Genomic DNA, 20513 nt, shown 5'->3' with positions numbered 1-20513 from the left:
TTCGTTTTCTTTTTCAAACAGGTATAACATTCTTGTAAATGCGTCTGAATTTGATGTCTTGAATTGAGACAGCCATTCTATTTTGTATTTGGATTATTTTGAACTCTAATGTTGAAACAAATAGGAACAAAGATTAACAAGACTGCATCTAGATAAAAAGGGTTTGCAAGGGTTCCCAAGGAGGCTTCACGTGGTGAAGCCAGCCACCATTGCTGCTTTTTTATCTACAGATCCGTGATGTTTCCCTTGGCCAATAGTTCTCTAAGCCATGTCCAAGTTTGAAGCATTCAGCAAACAATGGGAAGGCAGAGCCATCAGAAAAGGGCACCTGATTTCAATGACAAATATGGCAATGTTATATTAGCTGGTAGAGTCACTTTCTGTCACGCTGCACGGACTTAGAGAGCAACATAGGTTGGAATGGAGCCTGTCCCCTGTTGGCCGAGTCATGCCAAAGGAATGGAGAGGTCACTAATCCTGACAGCTGGTGTAATACTGAGTATTCCAAAACCAACTCACAAGTGATGCTAGAAAAAAAAGCCCTAGGTACTTAATTAAAATGTGACATATTGAAGGAATAAAATATATTTGAAACCTTCAAGAAAGATAATGGGTTTTACGTAACAAAGACATAGTCATGAGGCTCAAAAGACAGTCTACAGAATGAGAGGAAACTCTTTGCCAGTCATACATCTAAAGAGGACATAACCAGAATATAAAGATAGCTCAAAAACTAAACTCCAAGAGAATTAGTAAACCAATTATAAATGGACAAATGAACTGTGATGACACTTCTCAAAAAGAGTACAAATGGCCAAAATAATATATGAAGAGATGCTCAATGTCTCTAGCTATAAAGAAATACAAATCAGAATGGCCATCACTAAGAATAAGAACAACAAATTCTGGATAGTGTGATGATAAGGAGAAAAAGGAACCATTAGGACACTGCTGGTGGGAATGTAAACCGGTGAAGCTACTATGGGAATCAGTATGAGTTTCCTCAGAAGAACAAACCAAAAAACCTTTGGATAAAACTGTCCACAGCACTCTTGGACATTTATCTGAAGGGTGGTATGCCAGGATACAGTAGAGGCAGCTGCACACCTGCATTCATTACAGCACTTTTTACAATAGCCAAGCCCAGACGCCCTACAATTCAATGCATCAAAACCCACCACCAAACTTAGAAATTAAGAATATTGCTGTTTCGTGGGCTGACTAGTCTAAGTCGAGCAGCTCTCATTAAGATTCTTTCCTGGAGACATTTTTTTTTCTTTCCCTCCCTCGCTCCCTCCCTGCCTCTCTTCCTCCTTCCCTTCCTCCTCTCTCTCTCTTCCCCCATTTCATGCTCATTTTCTTTCATTTCATGCTTGTATACACAAGCACTTCTTCCGAACACACAGCAACACAGCCCTTGTTTACAGGATATCCCTGCATGTCAGGACAAGGCTCCTGGGCCCCTTTGTGTCTTGTTACTTGTTACATGCCTAAGAAAGAAGGAAAGCATTCAAGTCAGGTAAAACCAAACCAAGGCTATCCAGAGAGCTTCTGATTTTCTGCACACCAGCTGTTATATCAAGACTCTATAAGGTCGATCCAAACCCCAAACCAGTCATTATGGGGCCAGGGGTTATATAGATGGTGGTAGCTTGAAGAAGACCACTGCCAACTGACTCACCAACAAGTTCGTTCACACAACTACTAGAACAGGAACCCAAACCAAGCCTAGATTCCATTTCCATGGCCAGTTTTGAAGCTCACAGATGAGTTCACCCAGCCAGAGTCTGTCACCTCAGCAGGTAGAGCAGCTCTCGAGCTACCAACCATTCTTCTCATTGGACCCTACATCTTTGATCTCTCTCCAGATATACTCAGGGTTCTCTCTAGTGCCCCCTAAATTAAACACCCCTGCATGGGCATCCATTAAGTAAAAGCTTACTTACCCGAGAGAAAATCCTGAGGACCAGCGGAAAAAGACACTAAGTGCTCACAGAAATGACAGGCAAATTCGCCTGTTTCAAAACAAGAAAGGTGACCTCATCCCGGGGGCCACGGAGTTTAAAAAGAGCACCAAGTGCTCTTTGGCGCAGCCAACTCTGCTTTGTCAATGATGCCTCCATCCAAATCATGCAGCTGTTGCCCAGACATGCTCAGCCTTAAGAAGGTGAATCGCTGGAATCTGACTCCCTTGGTTGTTTCCAGAGCTCACCAGGTCCTAAAGCACTAATCACCTGAACTGGCAGCAAGGAGATGAGAACCTCACTCCTATTTCCTTGAGTTGTATCATCCCCAAGACTCAAACTCTGAAAATATCCCTCTAGGGAAAGAACAAGGTATTTAGAGTTCTGAGAAGCAAAAATATTTCAGAAGGGAGCAAAGAGGGAGACGCAGCAAAGCTGTTCCATTTGGGAGGAAGAGCTGCCAGAAGCTGGGAACCCTCAGAACTAGTGGATTTTTAAGTGCACAGAAGTAACAAATGGGTGACAGTCTGCATTTTGCAAAGGGAAAACTGTTCATTTAAGAACGAGTGAATCGTTTGAGAAAAGAAAGCATGACATGCTTTCCAACAAAGGAGATTGATTTTTAAAAATTATTTATTGATTGATGGATTTTTGTCAGTCGTGGGGCTTGAACTCAGGGCCTGAGCACTGTCCCTGAGCTTCTTTTGCTCAAGCTTCTTTTGTAAAATGGTTCCTGACCTTTTTGCGCTCAAAGCTAGTGCTCTACCACTCTAATTCACAGCATCATTTCTGGTTTTCTGGTCTTTAATCGGAGATAAATCTTAGATTTTCTTGCCTGGGCTGGCTTCAAACTGTGACCCACAAATCTGAGCCTCCTGATTAGCTAGGATTACAGCTGATTTTTGTTTTCTTTTTACTGATAAAGTATTACTTACTCAATTTGGGATCATTGATGATTCTAATATATCAGCTCAAAAATGTGTCTACTTTTTTTTTTTTTGTCAGTCCTGGGCCTGAGCATTGTCCCTGAGCACTGTCCCTGAGCTTCTTTTGCTCAAGGTGATTACTCTACTTTTTTTTTTTTTTTTTTTGCCTGGGCTTGAGCTCAGGGCCTGAGCACTGACCTTGGACTTTCTCAACACCAGAGCTCTACCACTTGAGCCTCAGCACCACTTGCTGGTTTTTTCTATGTATGTGGTACTGAGGAATTGAACCCGGGTCTTTGTGCATGCAAGGCAAGCACTCTACCACTAGGCCAACCTCCTGGCCCGAGTGCTCTACTTTTTGAGCTACAACAACACTTCCTGCTTTTTTGAGTAATTTTTTAGAGATAAGAGTCTTACAGAGTTTCCTGCCCAGGCTGGCTTACAACTGAGATCCTCTGATCTCAGCTTCCTGAGTAGCTAGGATTAAAAGTGTGAACCACTGGTGCCCAGAAAAATATTTCCATTAAAAAATTTTTTTTGCCAGTCCTGGGATTGAACTCAGGACTTGGACACTGCCCTTAAGCTTCTTTTTGGGCTAGCACTCAACTACTTGAGCCACAATGCCACTTCTGGCTTTTCCTGTGTATGTGGTACTGATGAATTGAGCCCAGGGCTTCATGCATGCTAGGCAAGCACTCTACCACTAAGCCACATTCCCAGCTCAAATGTGTCTACTTTTGACCAGTAAAGTTTTAGAGAAGAGGTCTCCAAGGGCTTTTTCCCCCCTGTACGTTAAAGGTTGAGAAATCCATTTGGATTTCTTACACGAGAGATTCAATGCCATGGCAAACTACTCAGTGGGCCAGATTCCTCCTCCACATGCCAAGTCTTTAGACTGAACTTAGAGAAAAAATTTTAGGGTGGCCTTGAGTAAAACAAAAACACAGCAAAATAAAACGCAGTGGAAGTGCCCAGGCTCTGGGTTCAGGCCCTGAGGATGGGAACACACATGATCTGGCTGGGCACCACATAAAGAAATGTCAGCAAGGTGACCTGTCTTGGGAGGTGGATCACAGGGCTCAGTCTTGTAGCCAGCTGACCTTTCTCCCAGAGTTCTGCTTCAAGAGTACGCAGGTGACTTTAGGTCACTGGACATGTATTAAATTTCTTGCTGAGCTATTTTGAGGCCCTGAGATCTTCTTGTGTCAAGATTTATTCCAAAAACAGGTTGACAATAAGGTATCTGTCTCTGTTCAGAAAATACATTAGAAAGGATGTTTAGAACTTGGGTATTTAGGAATGTCGAAGTGGCTAACAGAAAGAAATTGGTAAGACTTCTGTTGGGAGTGTAAATGGTGATCAAAATAGTAGAGGGGAGAATGTCATCAAATGTAAGGTCTTGGATGGCAGAAGTTCCCTTTGTACAGCTCACCGTGGCGTTCTCTACAAGGAGGGAGGGGAGAGCCCATGGGCAGAGTGCAAGCATGGCAGACAATCCCTTTCCATCTCACTTCAAGAATAGATATGCTGAAAATGTGTGAAGTCACCATCTTGTAGCCCCCCTCTTTGTGGGAATGCTGCTTTAATTCTGTCCTTGGTTTGAGAATTGTAAGACCCCACCTTTAATGGTCGTAGCTTTTGTGGAAATGCACCGTTGCTGACCAGATGTTTTTCCTGTCTGGTGTAGAACCATGGTGAACTGGGGCATAGTCTTCTATGGCCACCATACCTCTGCTTGCCCAGGGGAACTGTCCAGCTCTAAGCATGCAGCATGGTTCTTGAGTAAGCTACGTAATAACTCCCCAGGAAGACTGTGAAATATCTATTCTTATGGCCCTCTCCAGACAATGTACTTAGAGCCTCTTGATGAGAAACACTTGAGCAATGGTACTTTATTTTTTAAATAGCTACCCAAATAATCATTAGGGTATGATCCCAGGTGATTTGAGGGGTTAGATTTAAGATCCATTTAATGGGTCTCAAGTAAAATTGAAATTCACCCTTATGCTTCTCCTGGGACAGCCTAGAGGAAAGTGCCAAGAATTTATCTTATATATGCTAAGGTTTGAATCTCTGCTTTTGCTTTATGGCTATGACATTTGGTAGGTTGCTGAACATTTCTGATCTTCCATTTAGTAATCATAAAAGTAGCAAAACTATAGAGGCTACCAATGGCATACCACATGTAAGGGAACAGACATGCAGCAAAACTCCAATAAAAATCAGAGATCCCTTCCCTCTCTGCAATCCCCCTTTGCCACTTCCTTACATTGCAATAATATCCATGGAGAGCTGGCATGGTTCTGACCTGTTTCCCTTGACTGACAGTGTTCACAATATCAGCCTGGATTTGCAGTCCTCACTCCTGGGTCCAGCTTCTGAATTTGATCTGGCTCTTCTTTCTGGACCTACTTTCCATCCCCTGTTTCTGTTTCTCAGCACTATGTTCCAAGGAGATCATTTTCTAAAAGTAGCTGGCTCCCGTGCTGTTGCTGCTCCAACTGCGTTTCAGCATGGGGAGCGAGTATTGCTAAGTTTAGATTTGTCCAGGATTCAAGGCAAGGCCAGGCAAATCCAACTTACCTCCCCAGTCTCTTGGAGCTGGAATCTGCAGAAGATTGGGAGTTGTTGATTCAGAGATGTGTGTCTACATCATCATGTCAGCCTCCTTACATGGAAATTTATAGTTATAATCATGTTATTATTTCCAGTCCTGGAATCAAACTCTGGGCCTGTGTGATGTTTCCGAGCTTCTTTTTTTGCCCAAATCTAGTGCTCTACCACTTGAACCACTTAACAGCTTTTTCCGAGTAGTTTATTGGCAATAAGAGTCTCATAGAATTTCCTGCCCAGGCTGGCTTCTGAGATGTCAGAGCTCAATCTCCTGAGTAGCTAGGATTGCAGGCATGAGCCACTGCCACCCAGCCTTATATGGAAATTTAATGCATAAAATCATTTACTCTGCTGGATGCCAGTGGCTCAGGACTATATCCCTAGCTACCCTGGACACTGAGATCTGAGAATCTCATTTTAGAGCCAGTCCCACAGACAAATCCAAAAGACTTTATCTTCAAGCAAAATGCTGGAAGTGGAGATATGGTTCTAGTGGTATAGCACCAGCTGTGAGAGAAAAGACCAAGTGAGAGATTGAGGCCCTGAGTTCAGAGCCTACAGAAGATGGACTGGGACACCAGAAGGGCATGGACAGTTGGGACCTAGAGAAGGGGGTCAGGGTTTTGGAAGAGGAAGATGGTACTCGCCCAGAGAACAGTGGTCAGGATAGGCTCCTGCGGTAGAGAAGAATGTCTCTGTGATGAGTGCCAAAGATCATGGAACCCTTAGAATACGACCTAGCTGGGAATAGACTGGAGCCCCGAAAAAGAAAATCTTTTAAAACTGGCCTACCGCTGAATCTTTTAGTTGCTGTAATGGAGGCCTACTTCTGGGAAGAAATGAGCAGTCTCACTAAAGCATTCATAATCAATTTTTTGATTAATCAGATTACAATTTATTCTTGAAATCTAATTGTCTGCCCACCCACCTGCTGTCAGTAACCTGTCTTAGTGTTTAGTCAATTGTTTAATAAGAATCATCCTTCCATTTAGCAGCTTCCCTTTTCCTGTGTGACATCCCTAACCAAACGTGGATCTGGGGACTGGCTTATATACACTTTATCATTTGCAAGAAGATTGTAACAAAACATTGAAATGCACTTACCACTGCATTCTCATTTTTTAAAAGTATTATTTTTTATTCTAAAGATGATGTGCAGAGGGGTTACAGTTAGATAAGCTAGGTAACAAGAGCATTTCTTTTTAAATAATACCTCTTCCTTTGTTTTCTCCCAGTTTTTCCTTCTAAGCACCCCCACAAGTTGTCTGGCTCATTTTCAACATAGTGTCTAGTGAGTACCACTGCTGCATTTATTTGTTCACTCTTTGTCTCACCATTTCTGTGCACCACTTTTCCTCCCCCAAACAGATAAACTTACATATCAGAAAAGGTAGAGAAAACAAAAGCAACAAATGAGAAAAACAAAAACAAAATAACGAATAGCCCCATTTCCATTCTAAGAGTTCATTTTGATGAACAGCATTTTATCTGATCCTCTCCAGAAAATATCCTCCTTTGGTCTCACTGCACCACCACATTTTCTGTGCTGCTCCCGATGTCAGTGGCCAGTGGACAAGGGCGCCTTCCTCACATTTTCTGTAAGCATACAGCCTTGGAAATAAAGAAAGGCCAAGATAGGTTGGTATGTTGTGTTGGAGTCCTAATGCTACCACCTCAGAATGTGACCTTATTTGCCAATAGGTTCTCTAGAGAGCTAATCAAGTTAAAATCTGGGTATAAGTGTAGGTAATCAGTAATGTAACTGATGTCCCAATAAGCAGGGGAAGCCTGGAGGCAGATACAGGACTGGCACACAAAAAAAGTGATTAAGTCAGGAGGGTTCTTCCCTCATCAGTGAATTCATGCCATCATTTAAGGAGTGTGTTCATGATGAAAGACTCGCTCCACTGACATGGTGGCACATACCCGTGATCTCAGCTTCCAAGGATGTAGAGATCAGGAGGATTAAAGTTTGAGGTCAATCCTGGACAAAAAATTAGTAAGATTCCCCCATCTCAACGCGCAAGCTAGGTATGTTGGTTCACATCTGTTATCCCAGCTATGAGAGAGGCTTAGGTAGGAGGATCGAGGTCTGAATCTGATCTGAGGCAGGAATGTAAACCTTTATCTAAAAACTAACTAACAGTCACAAGGGCTGGAGGCTCAGATGGTAGAGGTCTTCCCTGGCAAGCACAAGGCTCTGAGTTCTAGGGAGGTACATTCAGCCTCCTCCTCTTCTCCCTCCCTCTCAGTGTGTTTCCTGAACTCATAGAAGCAGTGCAGCCAGAGGCGTTGGGTGCATTCACTGCCCCAGTCTGGTTGCGCTCTGTGTCCTCCAGAGTGGTCCTTCTCATTGTGAACACCAGTGAAAACAGGCCGACGGGATCAACAGGGACACTGTGAGGTGTTAACCAAGATGCTTTTCCCTTACTCTTTTTAGCAAGTAGCTCCAGGCTGACATGAGAGCAGAAGTCACCTTTGCATTTTTGCCCTCTCTCTCATTTGTGAGGTGGCTCACACATTTTCCTAGAAGGGCATGATGCCCTTCTCTAAAAAAAAAAAAAAGTGTTTCTCAGTTTGGGTCTGGTGAAGTAAATTGTGCAGAAATAGTTACATTGACATGGAGATACAAGGCAAAAATGCATAGAATTTGAAATTGTGAGGAAAATCTTTTACAAATGTCAGTTTGGAGACTAGACGATTTTTAAGTGAAGTCCAACACAACAGTTTCCAATTGCACCAAAGTCACAGACAAGCAGCATAGCTGGTGAGGAGACAGATTCACGCCAGCCATATCATGCTTACCTGTAGCCCAGCTTTGTCACAACCAGAAGCAAACTATCTCCCTTCTTCTCTAACTCCCTAGTGTATGCTGTTGAATTTGTTCCATAGTGAATGCTTACCGTGACTCAGGCTTTATTGTTCATGCAATATTTTATCACCTTAAAATCTACTTAGAAATTCTCTTTAGATGAAAACCTTTAAGAGAAATTAAGAAGAAACAATAGACCTGGCACTGGTGGCTCATACTTGTAGTCCTAGCGACTCAGGATCTGAGATCTGAGATTTGAGGTTCTCAGTTCAAAGCCAGAGATGCTAATCTCTAATTAATCATGAGAAAATTAGCAGTGGTACTATGGTTCAAAAGTGGTATTGTAGGCTGGGAGCGTGGCCTAGTGGTGAAGTGTTTGCCTAGCGTGCACAAAGACCTGGGTTCAATTCCTCAGTCCCACATACATAGAAAAAAGCCAGAAGTGGTGCTGAGGCTCAAGTGGTAGAGCTCTAGCTTTGAGAAAGTCCAAGGACAGTGCTCAGGCCCTGAGTTCAAGCACAGGACTGGCAAAAAAAATGGTATTGTACTAGTCTTGAGTGAAAGAGCTCAGAGACAGGGCCCAGGCCCTGAGTTCAAGCCCCATGACCACCACTACCAACCAACCAACCAACCGACAAGCAAAAAATAACAACAGTTCCCCACACTCACTAAAGAAATGAGTACTTATTTTTGATTATTTGGTGATAAGGAAACTGCTCTGAATCTTATAACTAGCAAATGGATAGGTAATGGATAAGTCACAAATGAGTAATCTGAATACAGTGTATACAGTTAAGATTTTTTAGAAAAGTTGCTTTAATTTCAACAGAAAGCCACTTTTTGAATTGGCTTATTCGAGAGTGGTATGGCTCATAAAGATGTTCTCAGAAGCTATGGAATTGATCTGTCCAGATCCCCTACCTCAGTGGTTAAGTGGGCTTTGCTCTAAGGGAAATGGACCATTTCTTAGCTTCTTCCCCTTTGAGCCCCATTCTATGGAGTTGAAAGATGTGCTCTGTGGTCATATAGTGCTTTTGCTGAGCGATCAAACCAATGACTGTCAGCAGGAAGGCAGAGATTCTCTCAGAGGTAAACTAGACTGGGGAGAGGCCGATTTGACTTTTCCATTTGCTGTTATCTGAAGGGGTAAGGAAGTCCTTGAAGTGGAGTTTTCATCCCATCTCCATGCCATCAGGGAGAGGTCCCGGGCATTCCATATTGTATTCTTCCCTCCCAGTCAAGCAACCCACTCCATTCTCTAGCTGAAAGATCAGTCAGAGACATTTTTATCAGCACATGCACTCTACTCTTTTGAATTATTTCCTGAAAACTGCCTTGTTTTATTCCCTGAGTCTCATGGCCCAAACTAGCAAATCAATGTGTTAAGATCGCAAGTCTGGATCACAACAGGGCAGCCAGTGAGAAGGGCAGGGGGAGGGGGAGCGGCCCCTTATTTTACAGAGGGTGAGTCGGGGGTCAGTGGCCATCCCAAGGCCACAGCTGATCTCTCCAGAGCCCATCATTCTGCACAAAAGCAGGTCATGCTGCTGGTGCCTCCAGCCCAGGGACAGACAGTGAGCTGGGAGAGACTCAGGGGGCTTCAGGGAGCTGTATATGTGGGAGGGAGCTTGGGGTGAGAGGCAGTGTGCGTGTGTGCATGTGTGTGTGTGTGGGGGGGGTTATTTGGAAAAGAGAAATTCTGAGTCTCCCTCCTTTAGGTGCCTGGGGCTCATTGTAAGAGGTGTCTAGGGCCCTGGGGTGGATCTGTCGGCACACAATTACTTCAATCTCTTCTGGGAGATAGAAGGACAAGGATCTTTGCCTGTAGCTGTCAGGACAGGTCTAGACACCTCCCTGTTACCCTGAAAGAGGAATGTCAGTTATCTTTCAATACTAGGCTAGCAGACCTCTCTTCAAAAAAGCCTCCATAAAGAGGAACCTCCCTGGAAATGGTTACCTCCTTGTTTTCCTTGCCCTTGAAGTCTTTCATATTGCATTGGAGTAGAATCTAATGCAAGTGAGAAAACGGAAGCAAGTTCTCCTTTTCAGATGATTGAAAAGCCTTTGTGCTTTGAGTATTTTTGTTGTATGTCCTTTTGAGAAATGCCTGGTTCTCTCTTTCAGCTCCATGTCCTGTGCCCCAGAGTCCTTTGCAGGGTCAATGTCACTATCAAAACTGTCATCATTTTGGATTAAGCTAAATACCCTGAAGACTGTATCTTTGTGTTCTTAGCTCTCTAACAAATGAAAAGAAGGTAGGAAAGAAAGGAAGGAGTAAAGGCTCCTTGTCATATATTACCTTGGTCTACAAAGAATAGAAATACAGTTTCAAGTCAGAAAAAGCTGGCATTGAATCCAGTTCTGTGCTCATGAACAAGTATTTCCACATTTTTTAGCTTGGTTTCCAGAGTTGCAGAATAGGGGTGTTACCACCTGTCCTGACTGAGTCATCAAGACATTGCAAAGATTTCAGAAGGCAAAGCAAAGAGCAGTGTCTTAATGTAAGGCAGGGACAGTCTTGTAGCTGGAACTTACTTTGTCAGTCACTCATGTCAGGATGGTTGTACTACCAGACCAGACTTCAACATGGTCATTAGAAATACAGAAATGAAGCAGGGCTGGTGGACTTCAGAAAAACAGGCAGATCTGGGGCTTCAGGAAACCAGAAGACGTTTTGAAATGTGTCTCCCACAGTTTTAGCTGTTCTCAAATTCTTGAGCATTTACACAAAGTGTAGTCCAATTTGGGATTTTGGTGGGTAACAGCATTTCTGGGAAGAGAAACCTTTCATGGCTGGGCTACGAAGAAACTGAGACCCATGCCTGTAAGACCCAGCCTGGACCCAATCTCCATATCAGCTACCCTGGTAGGGGAATTTTGATCCATGGATAGTTGAGTGAAAGGTAAAATTATTTTGGAGAATGGACCATTTCACAGAGGTAAAATGTAGAGGGAGGGGAGCTTTGGGAGGGAAAATTTAGTAGCTACAGGATGAAGTAAGGACCCTAGGTACCAAAACAGAGAGTAGGAGAGACAGAAGAGAAAATCATCTGTGTATTTAATGGTTTATTCTGGTAGTTCTTTCAGGCAAAAAGCTGAACTGATCTTCTCCAGACAGGCTTGTTCACAGGCAGTCCTAGTCTGCCCTCTGGTGGGTTAAGAGGGTAAGGAGACATTCTCTTCAGCAGTATTAATAGGTTTGCATCACCTACTCAAAATGTAGCCTTAGACAAGTGGTCTGATTAGGTAGCCTTGCTCTAACTCACCCTATGCTTTGAAGGAAGAAAACCCCAACAGAAGAACAAACACGTAAGAATATGAGAAAAACTCAGGAGGCTGAGATCTGAGGATCATGGTTTGAAGCCAGCCAGGGCAGTAAAGTATGTCAAATTCTCATCTCTATTGACTAAACCACTCAGAAAAAGCTGGAAGTGGAGCTGTTGGCTCAAGTGGTAGAGTGCAAGCTTTGAGCAAAAGCAGCTTAGCGATAGTTCCCAGGCCCAGAGTTCAAGTCCCAGTACTGGCAAAACACAAAACAAAACCCTAAAAAACAAAGACAACAACAAAGTACCTTTGTGTCAAAGCATGGTGTGCAGTGCTCTACCTTACAGAAGAGCTCTGGGGGAAAATTTTTTAAATTCTTGTAGTGATGTTGATGATGACTATGATGATGACGATTATTACAGCAATGGAATCTTGTGGCTCATCACACAGGTTTTGCTGTCCAACAGGAGAACAAATTCCCACTCTGAACATTGAAAACATCATTACCTTTGAACTGTATGACATCTTTAATTTTTATTTTGACCATCTGTAAAATGGTCATTCTTTTTTTTTTTTTTTTTTTTTTGGTGGGTCATGGGGCTTGAACTTGGCCTGGGCGCTGTCCCTGAGCTCTTCAGCTCAAGGCTACCACCCTACCCTTGAGCCAAGACCCAACTTCTAGAGGTTAATTGGAGATAAGAGTCTCAGGTCCTTTTTGTGTCAGGGCTGGCTTTGAACCTTATCCTCAAATCTCAGCCTCCTGAGTAGCTAGGATTACAGATGTGAGCCACTGTGCCACACCTGTCTAAAACATACATTGTGAATATTAGGTACACATGTAAAGTGCTTGGTACTTTTTTTGTGTGTGTGTGCCAGTCCTGTGCTTGAGCTCAGGCCTGAACCCTCTCCTTGGACTTTCTCAAGGCTAGAGCTCTACCACTTGAGCCTCAGCACCACTTCCGGCTTTTTTTTTTAATATGTATATGGTACCGAGGAATTGAACCTGGGTCTTTGTGCATGCTAGGCAAGCACTCTACCACTAGGCCAAACTCCCGGCCTGTACTTTTTAAACTTGATGTTCATGCTCCATTGAAGGTTATCACAGCTCTTACTAGAAAGGACCCAGATAGGATGCATTTCTACCAGATTTGAACAAAACTCTCCAACAAGCAAAGAACGTTTTCTTCTTTTATTAGTGTAATTACACAGCAGGGATTCTTTGTGATATTTCTATGCACGTGTACAATGTGCTTTGATCATGTTTCAGTGTAATGTGGTATGGCTGCTGCACTAGTGCCTCTGGCAAGTGGCTCTTCCTTTTTTTTTTTTTTTTTTTTTTTGCCAGGCCTGGGCTTGAGCTCAGGGCCTGAGCACTGTCCTTGGACTTTCTCAAGGCTAGAGCTCTACCACTTGAGGCTCAGCACCACTTCCGGCTTTTTTCTATGTATGTGGTACCAAGGAATCGAACCCGGGTCTTCATGCATGCTAGGCAAGCACTTTAACCACTAGGCCAAACTCCTGGCCCTCTTCCTTGTCTTATGAAGAGAATGTGCCACTCTCCCCATGCCTCTTTCATGTTACCTTTCTTCTGAATGCAGAATCTTTTGTCAGTTGTGGGGCTTGAACTCTGGCCTGGGCACTGTCCCTGAGCTCTTCAACTCAAGGCTACCATCCTATCCCTTGAGCCACAGTGCCACTTCTGGTTTTCTGTGGTTAACTGGAAATAAGAGTCTCATGGACTTAAGTGCTCAGGCAGAATTTAGTGCCTGGGCTGGCTTTGAACCATGATCCTCAGATCTCAGCCTCCTGAGTCGCTAGGATTACAGGCATGAGACACCATGCCTGGCTCCTCAAGCAGAATTTGACACTGTAGATTTCCCTTCATGAAAATATCATGCATACAGACATGTTCTCATCCTCAGCAGTACAAGGGTTAAGAAGAAAATATGCTACCAAGGGAGAGGAAGACAGTGACCAAGGTAGGAGACATATTATCCAGAGACGAGGGGAAGCCCGTCTCTGGTGACGGGTCAAAGGCAAACACTGACAGCGGACCACCAAAACAAGAGGCGGTGACTGGTGCTTTGGATCAACATGATCGAAGCCATGTTGATACCATGATATGGTGAAGTTCTAATAGGAACTGGGCACATCGAGTACAGATTATTCTTTTTAGACATGTTTCTATCAATAAGAACAAAGAAATGGAATATTAGCTAGATGTATATGAATGACTTATGTTTTAAAATGGAAGAAGTAAGTATTTATAACAACATCGGTAATGGTTTTGGGGAAATGGTGATGCAGAAAAAAGGAAAAAATTACAACAAGGAATCATGGAAAACACCAAGAATGGTTGCTAGTAACTGAAATAAAGGAACATCATAAGAGCAAGTAGGTTGGGTCTTGCTAAAACTAGACAGTGAGGTGTTCACTTAAATGCCAACTTAAAATTTAAGTAAAATAAATATATGTAGTGGTCTACATTTTCTTCTAGTAATTATTTAAACAATTCCAAAGATGGGCTATGATGTCATTTAAGAAAGCCTCTGGGGCTGGGACTGCAGCTCAAGTTGTAGACCCCTTGCCTAGCAAACAGAAGACCTCAGGTTCAGTCCCCTGTCTGTTTAGGGAGGGAGATAAGACCTCACTCATCTACCAGCACCCATGTACACAACAAACAATATTTAACTGTGGGATTATTTTAGGTGATGGTATGGTTTAATTGCATGATACACTAAGAGTTTACTCAAAGGATAAAACTTTAAAATGTTGTACTGGTGCCAAAAAGTGTGTGTGTGTGTGTGGGTCAGGGGTTGGGCACTGTCCCTGAACTTTCTACGACTTGAGTCATACCATGCCTTCACTTCTGGCTTTTTGGCGGTTAGCGATAAAGAATCTCAAGGGGCTGACTTTGAACTACAATTCTCTGCTCTCAGCCTCCTGAGTAGCCACGCAGACAGGTGTGAGCCCAGGGCTTGTTTATGTCTTCATAACTTTTTCAAGTTAAAGCATTTGTACTTTTCCCCCCTCACAAGTTAAAACTAAGCTTGACCCTTATTCCCATGACAGCCTTGATCTGGAAGATTTGTATGAAGTGTATCAACTATTTCTTGCATTTTCAGGAAGTGATGCTAATGGTGACATCATCAGAGGTAGAAGAGACGATCAGCTAGTTCTAAGCTTGGCTCCTTGTGAATGCTTTGTGCCACCAGAAAGGTCAGCTTGTGTGCATACTGGCAGGGTGCTGGGACACTGACCAGACCCTGAGGAAGGAAAAGTAAGAGGATAATTAAGAAAGAACCTTGTTCTTCCAAGCAGTTGTTTTCTTTCCCAGTTTTTTTTTTTCCCAGCTAGATGGGACTCCTGAGCACAATGGGTAAACAGCCTTATTTACCTGCCAGTTGTAATACAGATGACAGAGCTTGAATGTCAGTCTTTGCATGTGGTCAGGCTTCAAGCCATTGTCATCATAGATGACATTATAGTAGGTGGGGCTGACGGTTCCCCGAGAGGCAGTCTGGCTGATCAGATAAAAGTCGTACCTGAAGTTCATAAAATGAAATTAAAGAGATGAGCCCCAACATAAAGAACGCACAACGAATGTTCCCTAAGATGGGTGTTCCAGCATCTCTTACCATTCAGGACGTGTTGCTTCTGAATCCACAACAGTGCCCAGGGGAGGGTTCTGAAGGGCTTGACTCACTTCTGAAAAGAACCGGGGCATGCACTTCTTTCTGACCACCAGCATGGAGAGCCTGGAGGCAAAACATCAGGAGCAGAACAGTAATTCATGTAGTTTTGTAATCTTAAATAGTCGACAAATAAAATTTACTACACAACACTGCAAAACAATGAGAATAAATTATTTCCTTACCTACAGAAATATACAACTTTCAAAATAGATTGTCCTCATTTGTTGCAAAAAATATTATACCAAATCATTTGGCTAATTTATATTATTTAAAGGGTGGGAACAATGGTGGTTAGGACGATGAACTTCCACTGCAAACGTGCGTGTATGTGTGTGTGTGTGTGCACACACGCACGTTTGTTTGCCAGTCCCACGGCTTAAACTTGGGGGCCCTGTGTGCTCTGGGTTTGTCTGCTCATGGCCAGCTCTCTGACACTGGAATCATTCCTGCAATCTTAGCATTTTGCTTCTGTCTAGCATGGAACCACAGTTCTCTAATCTTGGCCTCATAAATAGCTAGGATTACGACCATGACCCACTGGTGCCTGGACCTAATTTTGCACTTTTAGTATCTTTCCTGCCTTTGCCATGTCACATTCCCACCATGGAAAATTCTGTAGTGAAATGCTGAATGTACGAATGCAGTGAGAGGGCAGGTGCTTTGACTTCAAGATGGTCTGACTTCTATCTGTACTTGGATTTCTTTCATGATTTCCACACCTCCCATCACTTTTCAGCACTGTTGCCAACTCAGCAACAGTTCCTATAATCAATCCCCATGCATGATTTGTGCCTTAAATCTGAAACCACAGGGTTCTTTTCCAGGCATATTAGGTATTTTTTTTTATAATATTAAAATAAGCATCATTATTTGCCGGTAGCCCTGAAGACTTTCTGTGAGTCCGTGTTAGCTGCCTGGAAGAATACCTGTCTGCGGCTCCCCCAGGGCTTCTGTTCTCAGTCGTGTGAGGCCATCTCTATAACCCTCCAACCAAAGGAAACCCATAAAACCACACTGGCACAGCACAGAGGCACACTGCACAGAAAGAAACATTTGTGCACTTCGTAATAGTTGCAGGTGAGTGTGTTACCCTTGGTAGTGTCAGAGAAAGAACCACACCTGGTACTTGAACTGGACTCTCTGATGCTGCTCAGCAGCTGTGGGACTTCATATTCAAGAACTGTTTTCAGCTGGCCATCCCCGATGCCATCACGATACACGATTATCCGTGCTGGGAAATCATGGTTGTGCTTGAACCATTTTTTCAGTGCTCCTGCAATAGTTGGTGTAAGTAAAGAATGATGCCAGCTAAAAATAGCATTCCCACACCATATTTCAGTGTTTTGAAAACACCTTGCTATTTCAGAAATAATCAAAGAAATATCTAATTTGGTTTAATATCTAAGTTGGGTAATTCAAAACAGAGAAATATCTAGTTTGTTTTATAGTGAAATTATATAAAAATAGAAGACTTTAGGAACATCTTTGCATCTGTACTTGAGGATCTCTATGATGTGATACATTCTTAAATTTAGCACATGTCTTTAGTCCAATTTTAATATTATGACACAAATTTAAATTTTAATGTATTCCACATACAAGTACCTAAAGCTGGATTACTACTCATTTACATTTTTCTTCTAGTCTTTAACTTCTCTCTGTAGATATAGACTTTGGCAAGTTAGTGCCATTTTTTTCCCAGTAAGAATAAATATGGAAACATAAGAAAATGACGGGGTTTTTTTGCCAGTTCTGGGGCTTGAACTTAGGGCCTGAAGCACTGTCCTTGAGCTTTCTCGAGGTTAGAGCTCTACCACTTGAGCCACAGCACTACTTACCTGAGTCTTCATGCATGGTAGGCAAGCAATCTACCACTAGGCTAAACTCCTGGCCCCAGAAAATGACTTTCCTACCTACTCTCAGTAGAAACTGCCTAAGAGTAGGAATCATATGTTAACTTCTATACACAGAAAGTTTCAGCAGCAACTGCTAAACAAAGTTTACCAGCTTTTGAAATGAGGGGCAAAGTAATAGAATGCAACAATTCTTTTCATGTACATATTATAAATTTTTCTTTACAAGTGTTTATTGTGAAAAATATAGTTTGATAAAAAGAATCATATATTCAAGATCATTATCAACATGCTCACCAAGTTCATTTGAAAAAATTACAACCCCTCTGCCCTGAGGTTTACAGATTGGAAAATACAGACTGGAAGAAAAGTGATCTACACATATTTGAACAGGGCCCTGTTTCTCCTCTGCCACCATCTTTTTGGTATGCCACGTTTGGCCTGGTAGCATTACTATCCTGGAGCCAAAGACTAGTCTCCTGTGTCCAGACTTAACTTAGCTCTGTCATAAGTCTACTGTCTGGGAGGCAGCTTTCTTTTGGCCTTCAAACTGCTTTCCAGAGGCCACCAGTCATCAAAAACTTTCTCCCCTTTCAGATTTTTGCTTATCACAATATCAAATGAAAATGCCTTTGAGAATCAGCATATAAATTTAGGATCCCCAACTACATGATAGTTGATAGGTTTAGTGAGGCTGCTTCTACCTAGCTAGTCTGTTTATTTTTTTAAATTTTTTTTAAATTTTTTTATTGTAATTAATAAAAGGGTTACATGATATTTGCCAGATAGAAGGTGCATTAATTCACATACATTGATACCCTTTCGCATGTCTTGGTACCCATTACCCTCCCCCCCCCTCACCCTAGCTAGTCTGTTTATAAGCATGTGAAATTTGGGTGTGAAGACACAGTCCTTGGAGCCCACCCAGATTGCTGTAATTTTAGTACCAGTCATGAAGACTTTTAAACAATCCACCATATCAGTTGTTGTTTTCTGAAGGATGCAGCGGGAAAACCACCTAAAGCAAGCGAAAGACAAGAATAAAGTTCAACTTCAATATTCCTACTCTAAAAATGTCATAATATTAAACAAATTGATATGAAAAAAATCAGTGTTAATAATCTGATATATGCTATGTGATCACAATTACACTAAAACATCTCAGCCAAGAATCAATTTATTGTTATTTGAAACCATAGTGTTGGCACTGGGGGACAAGTCCTGGCTACTCACCTGTTATATGTTTTGGCTATGAGAACTTAATTTTAATTTCTCCACTGCACCAAAGAGATTGCCAAGATTGCAAAGTACCTACTACTTCCTAGGCTTGTGATAAATATTAAGCTGAATGATACATACAAAATGCTTAGGACAGTATTTGGAATATAGTGAACACTAATAGAGGCTGTTCTATTATTATTATTATTATTCCTATAATTATTATAGTAGTTTAATAGGAACATCTAAATCTTCAAGGATTTATCATGCATAAGCTTCCATTTCTATAGGTGATTCACTTGATTTTAGCTATTAACCTATCTAAATTTAAGAAGTTCTCATGATAAAGCCTTTAATTAAAAGCACTTAGAAAAAAGAATATGACACAATGTATTCTATGGTTTGGGAATAAAATGTCATCTTAAAAGGTTTGTGTCCTGAAAGACTATTCCTTAGTAGGTAAAGCTATCACAGGTGATTGAATTGTGAAAGTACTCACTCTATCAATGAACTAAAACATTGAATTAATAGATGACTGTTATTAGGAGATAGGGCCTAATTTTTAGGAGTGTCACTAGGGGTCACCTATGCTGTCTCTCCTTCTCTCCCCTCCACCCGTGCTTCATGTGTGCATGCACACACATGTATACACATATTCATACATATAAGCACATATGTACACATATAATACACAGACATATACACATGCACACACACATGTACATACATATACATACATACACATAGATAAAAACCTTTTGAAAGCTACCCGTGGATTAGATTGCCTCCATGGAAGTCTGATGGACAGCTTTCAGTACATTGTTGTAGTAAAAAACAAGGCAATGTATACACACACACACACACACACACACACACACACACACATACACACACACACACACACACACACACACACACAAACGATTAGTGGTTCAAGGCTAGCATTCTACTACTTGGAGCCACGGTGCCACTTTCAGTTTTCTGGTGGTTATCTGAAGATAAGAGTCTGATTCTTGGGACAAGAGTTTGGCCTAGTGGTAGAATGCTTGTCTAGCATGCACTCTGTACCACATACAGAAAAAGGTGGAAGTGGTGCTCAAGTGGCAGAGTGCTAGCTTTGAGCAAATTAGCTCAAGGACAGTGCCTAAATGCTGAGTTTAAAGCCTCTGGACTGGCCAAAAAAAATCTGATTCCCTATCCAAGCTGGCTTTGAACCATGATGCAAGGAAACGTATTACACCAATATTGCAAAAAAAAAAAAATTAATACTGCCAGTCCTGGGGTTTGAACTCAAGGCTTTGGGCACTGTCCTTGAGCTTTTGTGTTCAAGGCTAGCACTCTACCACTGGAGCCACAGCTGAACTACAGGAATTTTTGGTAGTTAATTGTAGATAAGAGTCTCACAGACTTTCCTGTCCAGGCTGGCTTCAAACTGAAATCCTCAGATCTTGGCCTCCTATGTAGCAAGGATTACAAGTGTGAGCCACCAGAGTCTGGCAAAAAGTATTTTTATATGTAAGTATTATTTATAATTGTTGTGTTAATGTTTAAATTATGAGTGATATGAATTATACTTGAATACAATTAAAAGTCTAACTGAAGACAGGCATGATAACACATGCTTGTAATCCAAGTACTTGGAAGGCTAAGGCACAGGGTGACAAGGTCAGGCCAGCCTGGGTGAGTTAGTGAGTTCAAGGACAGCCTGATGTACATAGTGAGATGTTTTTCTCAACAAAGGAAAACAAAAGGATCCTATTTAAGACTATGTTAGAGTAATTTGAAAAGTACCTGGTGATTCTGGGGTTAACACTGGCCACAAATCCAACCACCACCATTTCCTTGCTGAGGGCATCTTTACAGATATCAATACCAACCACCATCAGGGCCTTTAACTGAAAAAGTAATTGTGTCATAACTTAATGAAGTATTTACCCAATGTTTAATATTACTTTATTATGATTAATTTCAATATGAATAATGACTTTATGAAGATTAATGGTTAGTATCATTTTATTTTGTGGCAGTAGTAGGACTTGAACTTAGGGCCTTGTGCTTCTGTTTAGCCTCTCCCCTTAAGAGAGTCTAGCACTTTACCATCTAAACCACATCTCCACGTACGGAATTTTTTTTTTGTGGGTCATTGGGCTTGAACTCTGGGCCTGGGG

At 42.0% G+C, this 20513-nt stretch overlaps 1 protein-coding gene and 1 pseudogene across 1 annotated transcript in view; one reads left to right on the top strand and one right to left on the bottom strand.

Moving 5' to 3' along the window:
* The first annotated feature begins 237 nt into the window (after positions 1-237).
* Positions 238-475, top strand: LOC150045378 (cytochrome c oxidase subunit 7B, mitochondrial pseudogene; annotated as a pseudogene).
* Positions 476-14390: 13915 nt separating this feature from the next.
* The window catches only part of Piwil4 (piwi like RNA-mediated gene silencing 4), a 35306-nt gene continuing 29183 nt past the window's right edge, over positions 14391-20513 (bottom strand). Inside the window, exons 15-20 of the mRNA XM_090319770.1 lie at positions 20137-20240; positions 18075-18145; positions 16394-16547; positions 15218-15337; positions 14977-15124; positions 14391-14845 (exon numbers count right to left, since the gene is read on the bottom strand). Of these exons, the coding sequence (XP_090175896.1) occupies positions 14729-14845; positions 14977-15124; positions 15218-15337; positions 16394-16547; positions 18075-18145; positions 20137-20240 (714 nt within the window). The 3' untranslated portion in view covers positions 14391-14728. The remainder of the gene's footprint in view (positions 14846-14976; positions 15125-15217; positions 15338-16393; positions 16548-18074; positions 18146-20136; positions 20241-20513) is intronic.

The sequence above is a fragment of the Megascapheus bottae genome, chromosome 27 (assembly GCF_031878675.1).
Source record: "Megascapheus bottae isolate mThoBot1 chromosome 27, mThoBot2.hap1, whole genome shotgun sequence".
Taxonomy (NCBI): domain Eukaryota; kingdom Metazoa; phylum Chordata; class Mammalia; order Rodentia; family Geomyidae; genus Megascapheus; species Megascapheus bottae.
This window is presented reverse-complemented; position numbering and strand designations above follow the sequence as displayed.